Here is a 17,372-nt window from a genome sequence, read left to right as displayed (position 1 = left end):
ACATGCGACAAAAACCCGTAATTTAATCACGGTAAAGTTGTGTCATGAGTCCCTATACTTTTTATAAATTTATAATTTAGTCCTTATTTTTCAGACTTCAAATTTCAAATTTAATTGTTAACACCGTTAAAATTTTTTTATTAAATTTATTTGTGTGATATTTTAAAATAAAAGAATACTCACTTGGCAGTAATATAACTAAAAAAATGATTGTCATGAACATGAATTTAACCAAATAATTTTAAAGTTTATAAATCTGAAGTTAAACTTTAGTGTGAATCATTTATCAAGTGCTTAAGATCAGATAGAGGTGGAGAATACTACAATTCAAGTTGTTTTGAATCTACTGGAATTGACCATCAAGTTTCAGCCCCTTACACACCACACCACAATGGTGTAGCTGAAAGGAGAAATAGAGTCTTGACTGAAATGGCAAATTCAATGTTATCATATTCAGGTCTTGGACAAGGTTTTTGGGGAGAAGTTGATCTAACAGCTTGTCATATATTGAATAGAGTTCCTAATAAGGAAACTAAAATAACCCCCTTATGAACAATGGAAGAAAAAAAACCAAACCTTAATTATTTGAAGGTTTAGGGCTGTAGAGCTATTATCAAAGTTCCAACACCTAAACGTAAAAAGTTAAGTGAAAGAGGAATTGAATGCATATTTATAGGTTATGCACATAATAGCAAGGCATATAGGTTCATGGTAATTGAACCAAATGATTCAATTTCAATTAATACTGTTATTGGTAATTGAACCAAATGATTTAATTTCAATTAATACTGTTATTGAATCAAGAGATGCTATTTTTATGAAAATAGATTTAATTATGTATCAAGACAATTACACCACAACAATTGATTCATTCTTCAAATGAGAATGAGATTCCATTGGAACAAATTGATAATAATGATGAATCTTGTCAAGAATTAAGAAGAAGTAAGAGGATTAAAAAGGTCAAAGATTTTGGACCAGATTTTATTATGTTTTTTGTAGAGGGAAAAGGTGAAAGTATGTGCAATAAGATACTTTATTATTATAATACGAAATCTGATCCTATTACATTTGAAGAGGTAATGAAATCTCAAGACTCTGCTTTTTGGAAAGAAGCAATAAATAATGAGATGGATTCAATAATGGGAAATCAAACTTGGATCTTAGTTGATCTTCCACCAGGTTCAAACCAATAGGCTGTAAATGGATCTTCAAAAAGAAAATGAAGGTCGATGGAACCATTGATAAATTTAAAGCAATGTTGGTAGCCAAAGGTTTTACACAAAAACAAGGTATTGATTACTTTGATACATATGCTCTAGTAGCAAGAATTGCTACAATTAGACTCTTAATATCACTTACCTCTATATATAATTTGATTGTTCACCAAATTAATGGATGTTAAAACTGCATTTTTAAATGGTGAATTGGAAGAGAAAGTGTACATGGAGCAACCGGAAGGATTTGTTGTTCCAGGACAAGAGCATAAGGTATGTAAGCTTGTTAAATCCTTATATAGGCTTAAACAAGTATCAAAACAATGGCATCAAAAGTTTGACAAGGTTGTTTTAGCTAATAGCTATAAAATAAATTCATCTGATAAGTGCATATATAGCAAATTTGAAAATGGAAAAGGTGTCATAATTTGCTTATATGTAGATGACATGCTCATTTTTGGCACGGATTTGGAACAAATAGAAAACACAAAGAAATTCTTGTCAAACAACTTTGCTATGAAGGATATGGGTGTAGCAGATGTTATTTTTGGGATTAAAATAACCCGAGATGAAAGCACTATAGCTTTATCACAATCACATTACATTGAAAATGTGCTTAAAAAGTTTTATCTTTTCAACTGTATATCAGCATCTACACCCATAGATCCTTAAATAAAATTAGTATCTAATGCTGGTAGGAAATTTGATCAATTGAAATATGCAAGTCTAATTGGTTGTCTTATGTACATAATGACCTATACAAGACCAGATATTGCATATGTTGTTGGAAAATTGAGTAGGTACACAAGTAATCCAAGTAGTTTGCATTGGCAAGCTTTAAATAGAGTACTTAGGTACTTAAAGAAAACTATTAACTATGAATTGTGTTATAATGGATATCCTCCAGTTTTAGAAGGGTATTCGGATGCTAGTTGGATTACAAGTTTGGAAGATCATGCACCTACTAGTGGATTGATCTTCATTCTTGGTGGAGGAGTCATTTCTTGGGGTTCCAAGAAACAAACATGTATTACTGATTCCACCATGGCAACAGAATTTATTACATTAGCCGCTACATCTACAGAAGTAGACTGGTTAAGAAATTTGCTTTATGATGTACCTTTATGGCCTAAGCCAATTTCACCTATTTCTATCTGTTGTGATAGTGAGGCTACTCTAGCAAAGGCATATCGCCAAGTATATAATGGAAAGTCTAGACACATTGGATTAAGACATAGTTATGCCCGACAATTAATCTCTGATGGAGTGATCAATATTAATTATGTGAGGTTAAGTGAAAATTTGGCGGATCCTTTGACAAAAAGTCTTGCTAGAGATGCAGTAAAAAGGACCTCAAAAGGGATGAGACTCAAGCCCATTAATTAGAGTCACCCATGATGGAAATTTGACTCAATGTTTGGTATAACATCAAATCTTGAGTTCAATGAGACAAAGTACATGATTAGTGTGTGACAGATAGCACTATAAATAAATCCATACTAAGATTAAAGTGCCAGGTACCCGTAATGATAAGGGAAGGATGAGTAATGTACTCTTAATGGACCCATAATATAAATATGTTAGAGTGTTATAATTACGGGAACACTCTTGATGGGATCTACCTATGTGAGTGGAAGTGTGGCCGCTTCTAGGAGCTCAAGGGCTTGGCTCTAACAACACTCATGAAAAGAGGACATAGACACATGGTCATAATAGTGTCCCTAGATACTATGCATTGACCGATGTTGAAATCATTGTTTGAGATGTGTTCGGTTAATCAAATAGAATAGTTGGTTCAAAGCTTAGTCTACGATGTAATTTCGATTAACTTTAACATGTTTTCACTAAATGAAGGTTCAATCATAAGATACCTTCATTTATGCAGATTGATTTCCAAGAATATCAAAATCTAAAATATTTTGAAAATGGGGGAGATTGTTGGAACATTTTCAAATATTTATAGTGTTCCAATAACTATAAATGAATTGGTGTAATTAATCAAAAGTTATATTATTTAATTTTTAAAAAATAATTATAACTATTTAAATAATATTATTTGAATAGTTATAATATTAAATGAATAATTATGTGTTTATTTTAAAGACATTATCATTCAGAAAGACACCTATTGATGAAAGATGTCTCTATGAAGAGACATGAAAAGAAAATTCCTATAAATAGGAATGGGATTTCATTTAGAAAACACACCAAAAAATTCTAATATTCTTTCTTTCCTTCCTTCATTTTCTAATATTCTTGTCATACATTACTCAATGTGTAGGGGGCTATTCTCGTCAGTGCAAAACGTAAATAGTCATTGGTTTCATATAATCCTTGAGGTTAATTTGCTTGGAACTCATTTGCACACCGAAAATAGATGGAGGCGAATATAAATTTAAAGATAGTGACTTGATACACGCCTTAGAGCTTTGTCCTATTTCTTCTTTTTCTATTCGAGTTCCATTCGTGTGTTTGAGATTTTTTTCACTGGAGATTTGTACTAACATTAAACCCCTAAATGCATAGAATATGGCGATTTGACATTCATTTAATCTCTCAATGTGTGTAGATAAGAATGTGTGGTAACTTATTGTGTTTGAATATCTAGTTAATCAATGATGCAAATTGAATTAATCCGAGTCGCTCTAGTGATGTAATGTCATGTCATACATCTGGATTCGACAACTAGATTAAAGACCTTAGTAGTATTATATCTTAAAGGGATTGATTAACAAGGTTTTAAACAATGTGTAGCAATTAAAGACCTTTTTAGTATATTAGTAAAGAAGAAGAAACATAATTCCCTAAGCACATTGGTGAAAGGCAGAGGGGTTGCAGGCAGGGGCTTGCCGTTAAAATAGGAAAAAAAATATTTAATCCTTTATAAATGATAAACATTATGTTAATATATAATAAAATTATATTTTTATCCCTATTTTAAAAAATAATGAAATTCTAAGTTAATGTTTAATTTTTCTAAAAATATAATTTTATTCCAAATGCCACTCATAATTCCATTAAACATAAAAATATTACAAATCAAATGAAATAAACAAGAAATGAAAATGCAAAGAATCAACTGAAATAGACAGAACATTTCCTGTTCTTCCAAGCCGGCAATATCAACCCATCTGAATCAACAGCAACATCACAATTTACATGCATTTTTTGGTGCACACTCTTCCATGTCGAAACCTTAAATCTAATCACCGACATTATACCTAATCGAAAATGCACAGTCCCATGTTGCCTATCATTCACAAACTCCTTCCACCGCCTGCTGTTCACAGCAAGCGTAGCTGTACCAATACCGAACTGACCGTACACAACCGTAGTTGTCTTCGGTTCTTGGAAAAACGGGTGCAACAATGGGGTTGACCCGATTTGTTTATCTTTGTAATAAACGAAACCCTCCATTGAGTCGTAATAGATTCCAATATGCTGGTTGGAGTTTCTGGCTGTGACATTGAACGTTATGACAGCATTGTCCAGCCCTGGTTTTTGAGCCAAACCAGGAACCGTGAAATCTATCATATGGAACCTTGGACGATGAGGGCGTAAACTAAGCCATACAATGAAGAAAACAATTAGAGCAACTAAAAGGAATGACAAGAAAATGGCGCATAGTACTTTGGTCACTCTAGTGGTGAAGCTTTCACGAACACGCTGCGCGTAGTAGCGAGCAGAGTGGTGGTGTTTGACGGGCTGTTGCTGCGGCCGGGTGTCTCGGATCGGTAACCTGTCGGAACTGGACATTGTTTTTCGATGAATCGGAGAAGGGTTTTTCCGAGGAAGGTTTGGTGAATGAAAGGGGAGTATTTGTAGGGAAGGATGCATGTTGAAGAAATTGGAGTCTTTTCTTTTCTTTTGCATGGCTATGGTGGAAGAAAGGAATCAAATCAAATAGCCATTTTGTTAACTCAATTAATGGGTTATGGATACCTTAAATTATGGTATGATCTTTATATTCTATTTGCATCAACTTTTTAGTTTGTGTATTGGATTATGTGCTGCAAAATCAGAATATATGCTCAAGACCTAATTATAAATATATATATATATATTTAAAGTTAAATTAATTAATTTATTTAATGAAAAGAAATAGCAAACTGGTTGTAGATGGTGAAGGACAAATTCTATCAGCACAATAAATGCTTTAGCGTCAGCATCAGTAGAATATTATGACATGTTGACAATTGGCTTTGTCACAAGTCAAGCACGACATATCTGGAGTAATTGCAAGCACTTAATACGATAATAAAATCAACCCCGAATGGTCCAAAGCAGCGAGCAAAAATCGACAAAATAATTTAAATCAAATTTTTATGGGGGAACAAAGTGCAATTTTACATTTATTTTAAATGATCTAATTGGACAATTTTTTCATTTTAGGACAGGTCGGGGCCCTTGCTAGCCCCCCTAACTACGCCCCTACCAATAACAACAATGTAAATTAAACAAATACTCATATATATTATAAAATTTTATTTTAATTTTTTTTAAATTATAAAGATATAAACGCTTAAAAATTACAATTTAATTTCCATCTCTAAATAAACTTTCTAATATAATATCTAATAATTTGTGTTTGAGGTTGAATGACAGTGGATATGAAATTTTTTAAGTATATAAAAGAATATCAAACTTTAAAGAAAAGGATAAAGAAGAGTTTAAGAAATGTTAAAAGCTGTTAAGATGTAAAGGTTTCTTGCAATCTATGGGCTATGGCATGAGGGAGCTGAAAAGTTTGTATATATTTTAGGAGAAAGAATATTATTTTTAAATTATTTAAAATATAATCCAAATCTTTATATTTTTATATTTGAAATTTAATTACTTTATTTTTATTTCAAAAATTTATTTTTTTACAACTTATTAGCATCTTTAAAATTATTAATACCTTTAATTTTTTTTTCTTTTAAATTTAAGTTTAATACAAATTTTTTTATTTATCTACTTATCTATCTTATTCAACACTTTTTCGTTGAAAATTTTAATTTAAGTAAAAATTAAAATGATTATCAAACACATCCTATATTAATATAGAAGCAAAAAGGATAAATATCAAGACCATACAAGAATATTGATTGAATGTGCAATATCATACATAAACTTTGATTTTATGCGACTTTATACATTAAATTTGAATTGATTCATTTTTCACAAATTACTAACAATGTTCTTGAATTAGTACCATTTACATTGATATATTGTATACGCAAACAATTATATTAATCTGAGATGAAAATAAATGTACATATTAATTTCTTGAAATGTCTACAATTGAATCAAAATTTCACATATACATACGAACAACAACTCAAGTTTTATATGTATAATTGTGCTAAATCAAAATTGAATATCAAATTTTCTATTGTATCAAAATTCATGTATAAAATTTATCCCGAACAAAAATAATGCCATTGAAGATATAAGAATTTCATGCCAATAGGACCAATTGTGGTTCATCTTGTTTTATTGAAATGAATTCTTTCCAATTGCCGATCCAATGTGACCAAATAGGGTATACTCGAGGGGTGAACGGCCCATAAACCTATATATAATTTGAAGTAATGAATTTTGATTCGAACCCAAAAATTCAAATCCACAACAATATAAACTCGCTTAGCAAGATTTCGAAATTGACCCGGACCAAAAATAGCATACATTCAAAATGGTTTGATATGAAAGATCTAACTTACAAACCTAAATAATTAAAACCTAAAATAAATTAAACTCAAAATTGATTTAAATACGAAATAAGTCGAAACCCAAAATGATAAGAATAAAAGGATTTAAAATATGAAGTGTTAAACCCGAAATAAACAGATTTGCAGATGTGTTAGGCATTGAAATGGATGTTAACCGCATACATAAAATATGGAACATCCATCACTTAAAACAAAAACAATTATAACTATGCTGACAAAAACATATTGCATTCGACAAAATTCCTGTCTGTTTCATACATTGTCCATTTCCTTCAAACACCTTTGTCTTACATTAATCAGTTTGTATATATATATATCCATGCCGGCCCATGATGGAACTGTTTTGTCTTCTTTACTGTTGCTATTATAGCCTTGGTTAATGCTGTTAAAAAATTATTACACAAGATAAGCTAAGTTGGTACTTTGTGTTTTTTTTTCTATGATGGCATTCATCAAAGTTGCAGGCATAGTGTTTTGTGGTTGTAGTGGTAGCCAACATGTGTATGATTATGGTATTGATTATCTGCATCAATTATGGTTGATAATTATTGGTTGTGATTAGGGTTAAAGGGGCAAGTATTACCATATGATTATCAAACTATGTAATCATTATTTAGCCTACCACCAAATCTAAGTGGAAGCTGCAATCATTCTTCTCTTCCTTAATCTCCTAACTTCCATCACCTAACACTTAAGAAAATTATAAGCAAAGTAAAGAGAATATCTATTATATATTTGAAGATAAGGAAGAGAATATCTATTATATATTTGAAGATAAGGAAGGGGTGGTACGTGGTATTAACTTCTCAAACGATTTATCCTAACTTAAATGGAGTGGTTGTTAAAATTTTGTTAGAGGCATTTGTTTGACACGTATTCAAATCGTATGACCCTCATCTCCACTCTTAATATTGTATTTAAAAAAGTTTTGAAGAAGATTAATGAAAAAATTCAAAAATTTAGAGGATGTAATTAAAATTTTCAAAATATTATGAGGGTTTAATGATGATTTTAAAAATTTTAAGTGGACAATTGATTTTGTTTTAGAAAAATCCAAAAGTTTTTTTTGGTGTGGGAGGATGGGTGGGTGAGAAAAAATTGGAGATAAAGGAAAGATAAAAGAAGAAAATTGGAAAAACAAAAGATTCTTTTTGTTTTGTCTTATTTAATCATTTGTTTAAAACGTTTTAGATTTATTTTTTTATGTATTAATAAATTATATATTTTTACGGGTAATTATTTGATACATCATTTCTCGAGTTTTTTTGGTTTTGTTTTACAAACGGATTGAGAGTACAATAAGTGTCATTACACTCATTTTATATGTAGTTATAGATATTTAATCTTTTATTTTTTCAATTTTTCTCAACTTGGTCCTTAAATTTTTGTGTCCACGTTAATTCTAAAATTTGACAATGTACTTTTAATTTGATCCCTAAATTTAGATTTCATTAAATTGTGCCATGTCGTCGACTATTTTTTATTTTTAATAGATTGAATGTCTTATCATATCTTAATTTCATTTCGATGTCAATCTAACTTATATTTTACATCATTCATTATTATTCAAATTTAATGTTAAATAGTTTTAAAAATAAAATATTTAAATAACTTTTATCTAATATTATTAAAATTAATTATTTGAATCCCGGTGTAGCAAGAATATAAATCTAATATCAACAAAGACTTAAACATCAACACCCATAATTTGCAATTACACAAGTATTTAATTGATTTATATTATATTATCTCCAATATATATATATATATATATATATAAATTTATTAGGTGGTCGAAACCTGAAGGAATACCAGCAAGCAGACATTATCAAAATTGTAATCCAAAAGGGAAAAAACATAAAATTTCCAATTGAAAGAGATAATTAATGAACCGATGATTGGCACATTAAGTTTTGGTAGGGCCTTCAAATATAAATTTTTCCCTTTTATTTTGTACATAAAATTGATTCATACCCACCCACCTAACCATTATATAACTCACTCAACGAGTATTAATTCGATTGGTATCGACCTTCTTAATTATTGTTTAATTATATATTTAATAATGTTCTACTAGTAAATTAGCTCGTGAATTATACCTCAACTCATTATATATATTGTCTCATTTTAGTTAATTTAGTATCCAATAAAAATATATCATGTGTCACGTTCTTATTAATTGGTTTTTTATACTTCTTATTTGTTGGTATTAATATTTTAGTTAATTTACAAATAAATTCTTTTAGTAAAATATAAGAAAATAAAAGATAAATATAAATATAAAAGGTATAATCTTCAAATTGTTTTTTTTTTTATTTACTTCCTTTCATAGAATGTAACATCACCATTTCTAGTATTTGTTTTCTGATACTACTCATAGCCGCTCCTTAACCTTTAAACAAGAGAATAATATGCTTTAACACACTCAAACTCATGTCCTCTTGCACTAACAACAATACGAACATCAGCTCAATTAAGTTTTGAAATAATAGTAAACAAGATTTATGGATTAATCTAGTATAAAATTTTCCAAATAACTATGTGACAACAAAAGGTCACATTCACCATTCTTTTAAGGAAAACTACATAAAGTCGAATATCAACTCTTATTTCTTCACTTTATATAACATAATTTTATATATTTTGAATAACCTTATTATAATTTCTAATCATTTCGTTCTTTTTAACACAATGTTTAAATTTATCTATAGTCCCTCCCCAACCTATAAATAGGAAAATAATGCGCTTCAAAGACATTTAAACCAACATCCTCTTACATTAACAACAATACATATATCAATTAAATTAAGATTGAATCCACAACATATCCCAAAACCCATCTTAAACAATTTCTTTATATAAAAGATATGACATTGCTTCAACAAGTAAAACATTTTTTATCTTTTAATAGAAGTAATAATCTAAAGGGTATATGAGCAATTATTATATACCAAACTCCACATGATCATCTGCCCACTCTGTATATTATACTTACTATAAATAAATTTTTTTATTATAAAGTACATAAATGTTCCAATGCAATCCAATCAGTGCCATAGCACCAACTCATCCCATTTTATATATTCCAAATTTTCTTTTATTCTTTTATTTGCATGCTTCAATTACATCACCATCATCGTCGTCTTCTTCTTCTAAACCAAAATTCCCAATTCGTTTTCTTTAACAAAAAAACTGAAACAAAATCTCTCTCTTTGGTAGCTTCAGCAAACTCAGTTCATTTGACACCATATATGTCAGTTAAACTACCTGTCTTTTTTTTCAACAAAGAACAAGAGTTGGTTTTTTTTTTTTTGCTTCGTTAAACAGGTTTGGTTGATTCATATATTCATATACATATATACATGCATATATATGTGTGTGTGTGTTCAAAGTTTTTTTTTAATTCTTATTTTATATTTCAACCAGGTGTTAATTAAGTCTCCCCATTGGAAAACGCAATAGAATCTCTCTTCTATTATTATATTTTATTATTAATTTCCCTCCATTTTCCCGAGAATATTATGGCCATGACGGAAAATCCAAAGTTGGTAAGCACAATATCTCTCTCTGGGATTTCAGTTTTCTGCAAATGTTTTCCCGACGGAAAATTCAATTCCATTAATTTCTGATTTTGATTTAGGATTTCGTATCTTCCTACGATGGTGGTGGGTCGGAAGAAAGGATATCCACACAAAAGAATTCGGGTTCGGATCATATCAATGGAGATAATAAACCCGATAGTTTTGTTATTGATATTGAAAGTTTCTCTCATGGAGGATCCAATATTAAAGAAGCCAACCCACATTCAAGAATCACAGTAAGTTTTCCCTTTTTAATTTATTTTCTGGGAAAATCTCAAATATGCTATTTCGCTTCCCAGTTTTATTTTTCATTTGGTCATCTCAATATAATAATATATAATTAAAATGTCATTCTCAAGAATTATATTTTGTGTTTCTTTTTTCTTTTTGTTAATTGCAGAGAAGCCTTTCTCGCAAAGGGTCTCAGAGAGGTGATAGAGATTCTTTTGTTTCCAACTCTTCTTCTTCATCAGGAGGTACAAAATTTAAATCATCCCATACTGTTACTTTGTTTGTTCTTGAGAAAATTTTCCCGGAAAATAATGGACGGAATTTACCAGTTTTTCCCAAGCTTATAATGGTTTAATTTTCTCGACCTGTATTGAATATTGGTCCGTTGCTTCTTAATTTGCATATGCTGAACAATTAGTAGACAATAGTGACATGTTTGTTGTTTCACGTAATGTAGATTTTAGTAGTTCAACACACGCCCGAGTTTAAAAATATTTTAATTGAATTTTTCCATGAAATATCAACTCAAATATCATTATATGGGATCGAATTATAAACACGTTTATCTATCACGTCTGTTTTTGTGTTGTTTGGTTTGAAGTATAGATTCTCTTGGACGCATGTTCTTTGTATGCGCATATTGTTGTGAAATTTATGTTCAAAATTAACTGTTAATTTGCATATATATTTTATTTCTGAGATTGGGGATGGAATTATTAAATGTTGAACTAAAACATGATAGGGTCGCCGGAAAAGCTAATGGCGGTGGCGGAAGAGTTCACCGATCATTTAAGCAATCCACAAGTCCATCATCAGCTCATTAGTATGACATCTGGTAATAATATCACAGCAGCAACTGAAAGTAGATCCAACTTAAGGAGAAATAGTATCAGGCGATCTCCTCCACCATGGCTATTTGATCCCAAGAGGATTCTCATGTTCTTTGCCACCTTGTAAGTTTTTTTCACCTAAACTATTATGATCTTCAAGTCACATCCAATCAAATCATCCATGAAAGTATGTTTCGTTAGGGCTTGTGTGCAAGATCCCTAGGCCTCCTTTGATCACTCACTTAAGACCTCATCAATACAAATATCTGCTTGTCTGCAAGTCACATTCATTACAACTGAAAACACTCACTTTCCACCACCAGTTTCCTTTGTCTAACTCGTACAATCCAATCAAATCATCCATAAAAGGACTTTACCGTCAAGAGCTGATCAATACAAATGTCTGCTCATCTAGGGGATTTCTAACTCGTACTATCCAGTCAAATCATCCATACGTGTGCAGATCCCTAGTTCTCTTTTGGCCTATAAAACGAACTTCCATCCCTTCTTTGGGGTATGTCTATGATATGATTAACTTTCTTAGCAGTTTTCGGCACCTAAAACTACAACGTGAACCGCCTTTAACAGTCAACCCTAGATTCTGCAACAACAATATGTTATATTGAAAATGAAAATTTTCTTCTTTTTTTTTTAATGGCAGGTCGAGCATGGGTACAATTTTGCTGATATACTTCACATTGACAATTAGCCGAACAAATGCAGATGAGAATGCTTTAGATTAAGTGCGTAGTTAGGAACCATACTCTCTCGCCAACCTATTAGGCTGATTAAAATGTATGTTGCTATATGTAGCACACACATGGGAGTTTAGTTCATGCCCGACAAATATAAATGGGTGCAAGTGGTTGATTGTGAGTGTTTTCTTCCTTTCTTTATTAAGAAATATGTTTGCTGTTGATGAGAATTATATACCACCGGTTAGTGAAGGAAAATTTCCAAAGTTTTAGAAAAAAAAAATTGCATTCAAATTTAGAAATTTCAACTTGGATCAATTCCAACTTAAACTCCACCGTATTACTTGAATCCAAATAGACCCAAAACAATCTAAATGGAAAATAATTTATACAAGTATCCAAAATAAAATGATTAAAAGTTAAAATAACTTTGCCTCAAACTTTAATCTAAAATAAACCTCAAATTAACTTAAAGCAAACATGAACCCTAAATCATTTGAATATAAACAACTCAAATTTAAAACGATTCAAAAATTTGATTTAATTCAAATTAACTTAGACACAAAATTAACCCTACTTTTCAACTTAATAGGTTTTGAAGCTTCTTACATTTTCTTACCAAAATTGGTCTTGAGGATTAAAGGGTGTAGTTACAAGATTGTTTTTCAAATTAATGATGTTTTAAAATTTTGATAAAATCATTAATTCTCAGTTCAATCGTGAATCCAACAACAATTGAAAAATTAATTAAAAATAAATCAATTCAATGGTTGGTTGTTGTATTTTTGGTCTCTATTTCTGATATTTTATTGATTTCGAGCAGTTTACTCAATGTTCAATTTAAACATTTAGACCAATATACTAATTGATTCTCAATCAAACCGATTTATTCGATCGACTCCAACACCATCGACTCCAACACCATGACAAATTACTGCTTTGTACCTAAAACAACAGTGGAAACTTACTAACAGATCAATTTAGTAGCCCAAAAGTTAAATTGGGCTGAAAAGATTATATTGCAAATTTCTTGGGCAATGGGCAACCATTTAAAAGGGCTGGTTTTGCTTAATTAATGTTAGCCTAATAGCACAACATCAACATCAGCAGACTAGGACAAATCTTTAGTGGAATCCGACAGTTAAAAATTTAAAAAATAGAAAAATTAAATTTTAAATTTACGAAGAATAATACAAAGACTTATAGGATAATTTAACTTATAAATACTAACTTAACTTCTAGTGGTGCAAAACTCGATGTGTCTTTAACAAAAGTCTCGAGTTTGAGGAAAATAATATCGAGTAAGCTTTATCTGATCTTATTTACTCGGCAAATATTTATTTTTATACAAGAAACCTTGGAAGCCCTATTTTATAACCATAATTTTGAACATCTTCTTGTACTTGTTGTCTATATTCCTTAAAGCTAAACCTTCTATAAACCGAAGGCTTATCGCCACTACAACTCTCAATCACGGTGTCATACGATGGACAAAAGAAATAAGCAACCGAGAACCTTTCTTTCGTCGGATTAGTAACCGCACAATGTTGTACACTTTTATAACAATCATTGCTCCATGCTTGAAATAAATCTCCAATGTTTATAAACAAAGCTTCAGGGTTTGGTTTAACTGCAACCCATTTCCCATCTTTCACTAATTGTAACCCTCCAACTTGGTCTTGGTACAGTACAGTGAGGAAATCACTGTCTGTGTGTGGCATTAGACCGAACAAAGGGATCGGACATGGAGGGTATCTGTTCAACCGGAGATAACAAGTGCTCGGTAATGAATTTTCTTGGAAGAACGTTGATTTTTTACCTGATTTCTCTGCTAAAATTTCGGCTAGTTTTTGAGCAAGACTGGCAACTTCTGTCGCGAACTGGTGTAGGGATGATGAACTGGTTTAACACATTAAAAAAAGAACAAACTAAATGAGTAAAATAATAATAGTTTGAGACTTATTATTATTGCTTTTATTTGTGAAGAGTTGGGTCCAAAGTAAAACAGTAATACTGTATTGACAGGAGCCTCATGCAAAGGTAAAAAATGCCAGAGAGATGATGGAAATGAGCAGTTCACCCGTTCATCGGTGTACTAGTTTTATAAAAATTAAAAAAATTTATTGAACTGGTATCAATTCCGCATCTAACTGGTTTAAAATCATTTAACCTTTTGTTTGATTCCAATTTTTTTTAAAAATTATTATGCAAATATGCCATAAACTATTTTTAATTTAGTGTTTGTACTTTTATTTCTAAGAATTTAGTTCATCAATTTTTAGATTTCAAAATTTAGGTATAACTATTAACATTATTAATTTTTATTAAATCTATTGTTGTTATATTTTGAAATAAAACAAATTCTCACTTAATAGCTATGTAATTAAAAATAATGGTATAATTAACCTTAATTTAAGGCACACAAAATAATATTATGGATGAATAGTTAGACCTGAATTTTAAAATATAAAAAATATATAAATTAAATTTCTAAAAACAAAAATATAGAAACTAAAATCCTCATTTTTCCGAAAAATATTACAATATTTTAATCAAGAGCTTTTTAACTAGCAATAGACTTGGTACGTGGGAAGGGTGCCGATGCTGCTGGCTGATGCATGCAAGAGAAGAATAGAACATATGCATGCAATTGCAAGGTAAGGAAATTCTCATGACACGTTGAATGGTTTTATGGTAATAAGTTTTAGGTTAAATTCTGTCATTAGCCCTTGTACCATGCATAAGTTCTGAATTTAATCATTGTATTTTAATTTGGTCAAAATTAAAATATGCCATAAGTCCTTTTTCTGTAAAAAATATATTTTTATTTCAAGAATTTAGTCCTCTACTTTTAAGATTCCAAAATTTAAGTCCAATTGTTAACACTGTTAATTTTTTGTTAAATTTGTTGATGTGAGATTTTGGAATTAAAAAAACTTACTTGGTAGCCATTTAAGTAAAAAAATGACATAATTAACCTGAATTTAACAACAACAAAAACACTTAACTATGTTACCAGTTAGACTTGAATTTTAAAATCTGAAAAGTAAAGAGACTAAATTCTTAAAATAAAAATTTAGGGACTAAATTTTAAATATTTGAAGAGCACGGAAACTTGTAGCATACTTTAACTTTTGGTCATGAAAATCCTTATACTTTTAAAATTTAAAATTTTAGTCGTGATCAAATGGTAGCTATTAAATTTGATGACAAATATATTATTGTAATATAATGCCATGTCAACTTGCTATATTATAAATGATTTTGCTCCTATATTTAGTTCATATACTTTAATTTGAGTTAATTCGACCCTACTACTATTATAAATGTTATGACTTAATCCAAATAGTTTACATTACAATAAAAACATTCATTAGTCAAAGGTTTAGTGAATTTTTTAATGGTTAAATGTTCAAAGTGAAGCCCAACCTTTTAGGGGTTGCTCACATAATGGTCAGACCTTTCAAACATATATAGCCATATAAGGATTTAACCTTTAAAAAAATACTCAAGTGAAGAACAAATCTTTCAAAATGGTCAAATAAGGATCAAACATTTTCATACATATGTGCTCTAATAAGGGCTTCTCAAATTCGTATATTACGTTTCAAATTGTGTTTTTATTTTATTTTATTTTATTTTTAAGTAATATCTGATTCATCTGTCATGTAAAAGTTAGACCCTCATATAACCATTTTAAAAGGTTTGACGCATATGTAAGTAAGCTCTAAAATGTTAGATCTTAATTTAAGTATTTACCCTTTTTTTTAAATCACAAATTATTATTTTTTTCATGTTAAATTGAAAAAAAAAAGAACCATATGCAAAGTTCAATATAAATGCATGCAAAGTTTCAAGATTGTAAAGAAAAAAAAAAGAGAGAAGGGTTTCATTCATAAATACCTGAAAATAGAAGTATCACCAAGGCTAGAGATATCGGTCATGGGGATATGAAAAGCTTCAGACCACGACAGTTGCCTTAAACAAGTAGCCGTCGGCGTTCCCCACCTGTAACTACCGGCCGACACATTCATGAACTTGTCTTCCCTACACTTATGTTGAAACGGTTGCTTAAACACTTTGACTTGCTCATCTCTCATCTTCTCCAATACATCCCTCGAAATCCCATGGTTCACCACTTGAAAAAAACCCCACTCATTAGCAGCCCTAGCTATATCATTCTTACACCTCTCCTTCTCCGGCGACTCGAGGCTTAACCAGGTCAGATCAATCGAGGGAAGCTCAAGTTCCTCCACCGCCATCACCGCCGCGAGCCAGTCGTTGTTTAAAGGCTTAGTGACGGCAAAAAGGGTCTTGTAGGTTTCATGGAATGGTGGGTCCGAATCCATGCCTAAGGACTGATGACGATTTCAATAAAGATAAAATATTATGCTTATAAAAATAGAATGTGGGTAGTAATAATATATAGTAAAGAAAAGAGAAATAAAAAATAAAGAACACACAGATTTTTATGTGGAAACTCTTTCGGGAAAAAACCGGTAAAGGAGAAGAAAATTCACTATGTCGAATTCGAATAATTACAAGAGGAGTAGATTATGTCTATTTATAAGCTTGTAAAACCATATTCTAATAGGAGTGTAGTACGATTGAAACACCTTATTCTAATCAATATCAAATAGATGGAGCTTAATAAGGTTTAAAAAATCTTATTCTACAATAAAACAAAAGAAGTGTAGTTCTATAGGGATTTTATTTTTATTTTATTTTACCACTGTATTTTATTTAAATAATTATTCGGGTACCTTAATTCTAACAATCTCCACCTTGACACGAATTCTCAATGAACAAGTTCTTCATCGTGAACTCTCAACAAACAAGTTCTTCACTTTTTCCATAAAATTCCTTAAGGGTTTAACTTCGACAATGAACACCAATCAAGTCTAAGCAATGCTCAAACTTGGTTATAGGAAGTGATTTAGTCATCAGATGTGCAGGATTTTCATGAGTACTAATTTTGCTCACAATAATATCACCACAAGCAATAATATCATGAACAAAATGATACCGAACATCAACGTGTTTTGTTCTCTCATGAAATATTTGATTTTTTGTATGGAAGATGACACTCTGACTGTTACAAAATACT

The 17,372-nt window shown here is 30.4% G+C and overlaps 3 protein-coding genes across 4 annotated transcripts; 1 reads left to right on the top strand and 2 right to left on the bottom strand.

Annotated features, from left to right (window-relative positions):
- Nucleotides 1–4,223: 4,223 nt before the first annotated feature.
- Nucleotides 4,224–5,017, bottom strand: LOC105777247 (NDR1/HIN1-like protein 12). Its single transcript, XM_012600399.2, has one exon. It carries the CDS (start codon nucleotides 4,971–4,973, stop codon nucleotides 4,293–4,295), a length of 681 nt encoding a protein of 226 aa, XP_012455853.2. The 5' UTR covers nucleotides 4,974–5,017; the 3' UTR covers nucleotides 4,224–4,292.
- A 5,015-nt stretch (nucleotides 5,018–10,032) lies between these two features.
- LOC105774927 (uncharacterized) lies at nucleotides 10,033–12,505 on the top strand. 2 transcript variants are annotated; one of them, XM_012597494.2, is made up of 6 exons: nucleotides 10,033–10,181; nucleotides 10,355–10,476; nucleotides 10,569–10,745; nucleotides 10,910–10,985; nucleotides 11,483–11,693; nucleotides 12,232–12,505. In XM_012597494.2, exons 2-6 carry the CDS (start codon nucleotides 10,450–10,452, stop codon nucleotides 12,311–12,313), a joined length of 573 nt encoding a protein of 190 aa, XP_012452948.1. In that variant the 5' UTR covers nucleotides 10,033–10,181; nucleotides 10,355–10,449; the 3' UTR covers nucleotides 12,314–12,505. The 2 variants fall into 2 exon arrangements, with proteins under 2 accessions (XP_012452948.1, XP_052477847.1); XM_052621887.1 differs by having other exon boundaries at nucleotides 10,046–10,476.
- A 1,103-nt stretch (nucleotides 12,506–13,608) lies between these two features.
- Nucleotides 13,609–16,614, bottom strand: LOC105775980 (gibberellin 2-beta-dioxygenase 8). The gene is made up of 2 exons (XM_012598457.2): nucleotides 16,169–16,614; nucleotides 13,609–14,164 (listed from the first exon to the last, which is right to left on the bottom strand). The coding sequence occupies exons 1-2, from the start codon at nucleotides 16,612–16,614 to the stop codon at nucleotides 13,609–13,611; spliced, it is 1,002 nt and encodes a 333-aa protein (XP_012453911.1).
- Nucleotides 16,615–17,372: the final 758 nt, after the last annotated feature.

The sequence above is a fragment of the Gossypium raimondii genome, chromosome 10 (genome assembly GCF_025698545.1).
Source record: "Gossypium raimondii isolate GPD5lz chromosome 10, ASM2569854v1, whole genome shotgun sequence".
NCBI lineage: Eukaryota > Viridiplantae > Streptophyta > Magnoliopsida > Malvales > Malvaceae > Gossypium > Gossypium raimondii.
The sequence above is the reverse complement of the archived record's forward strand: the minus strand, read 5'-3'. Positions and strand labels throughout refer to the sequence as shown.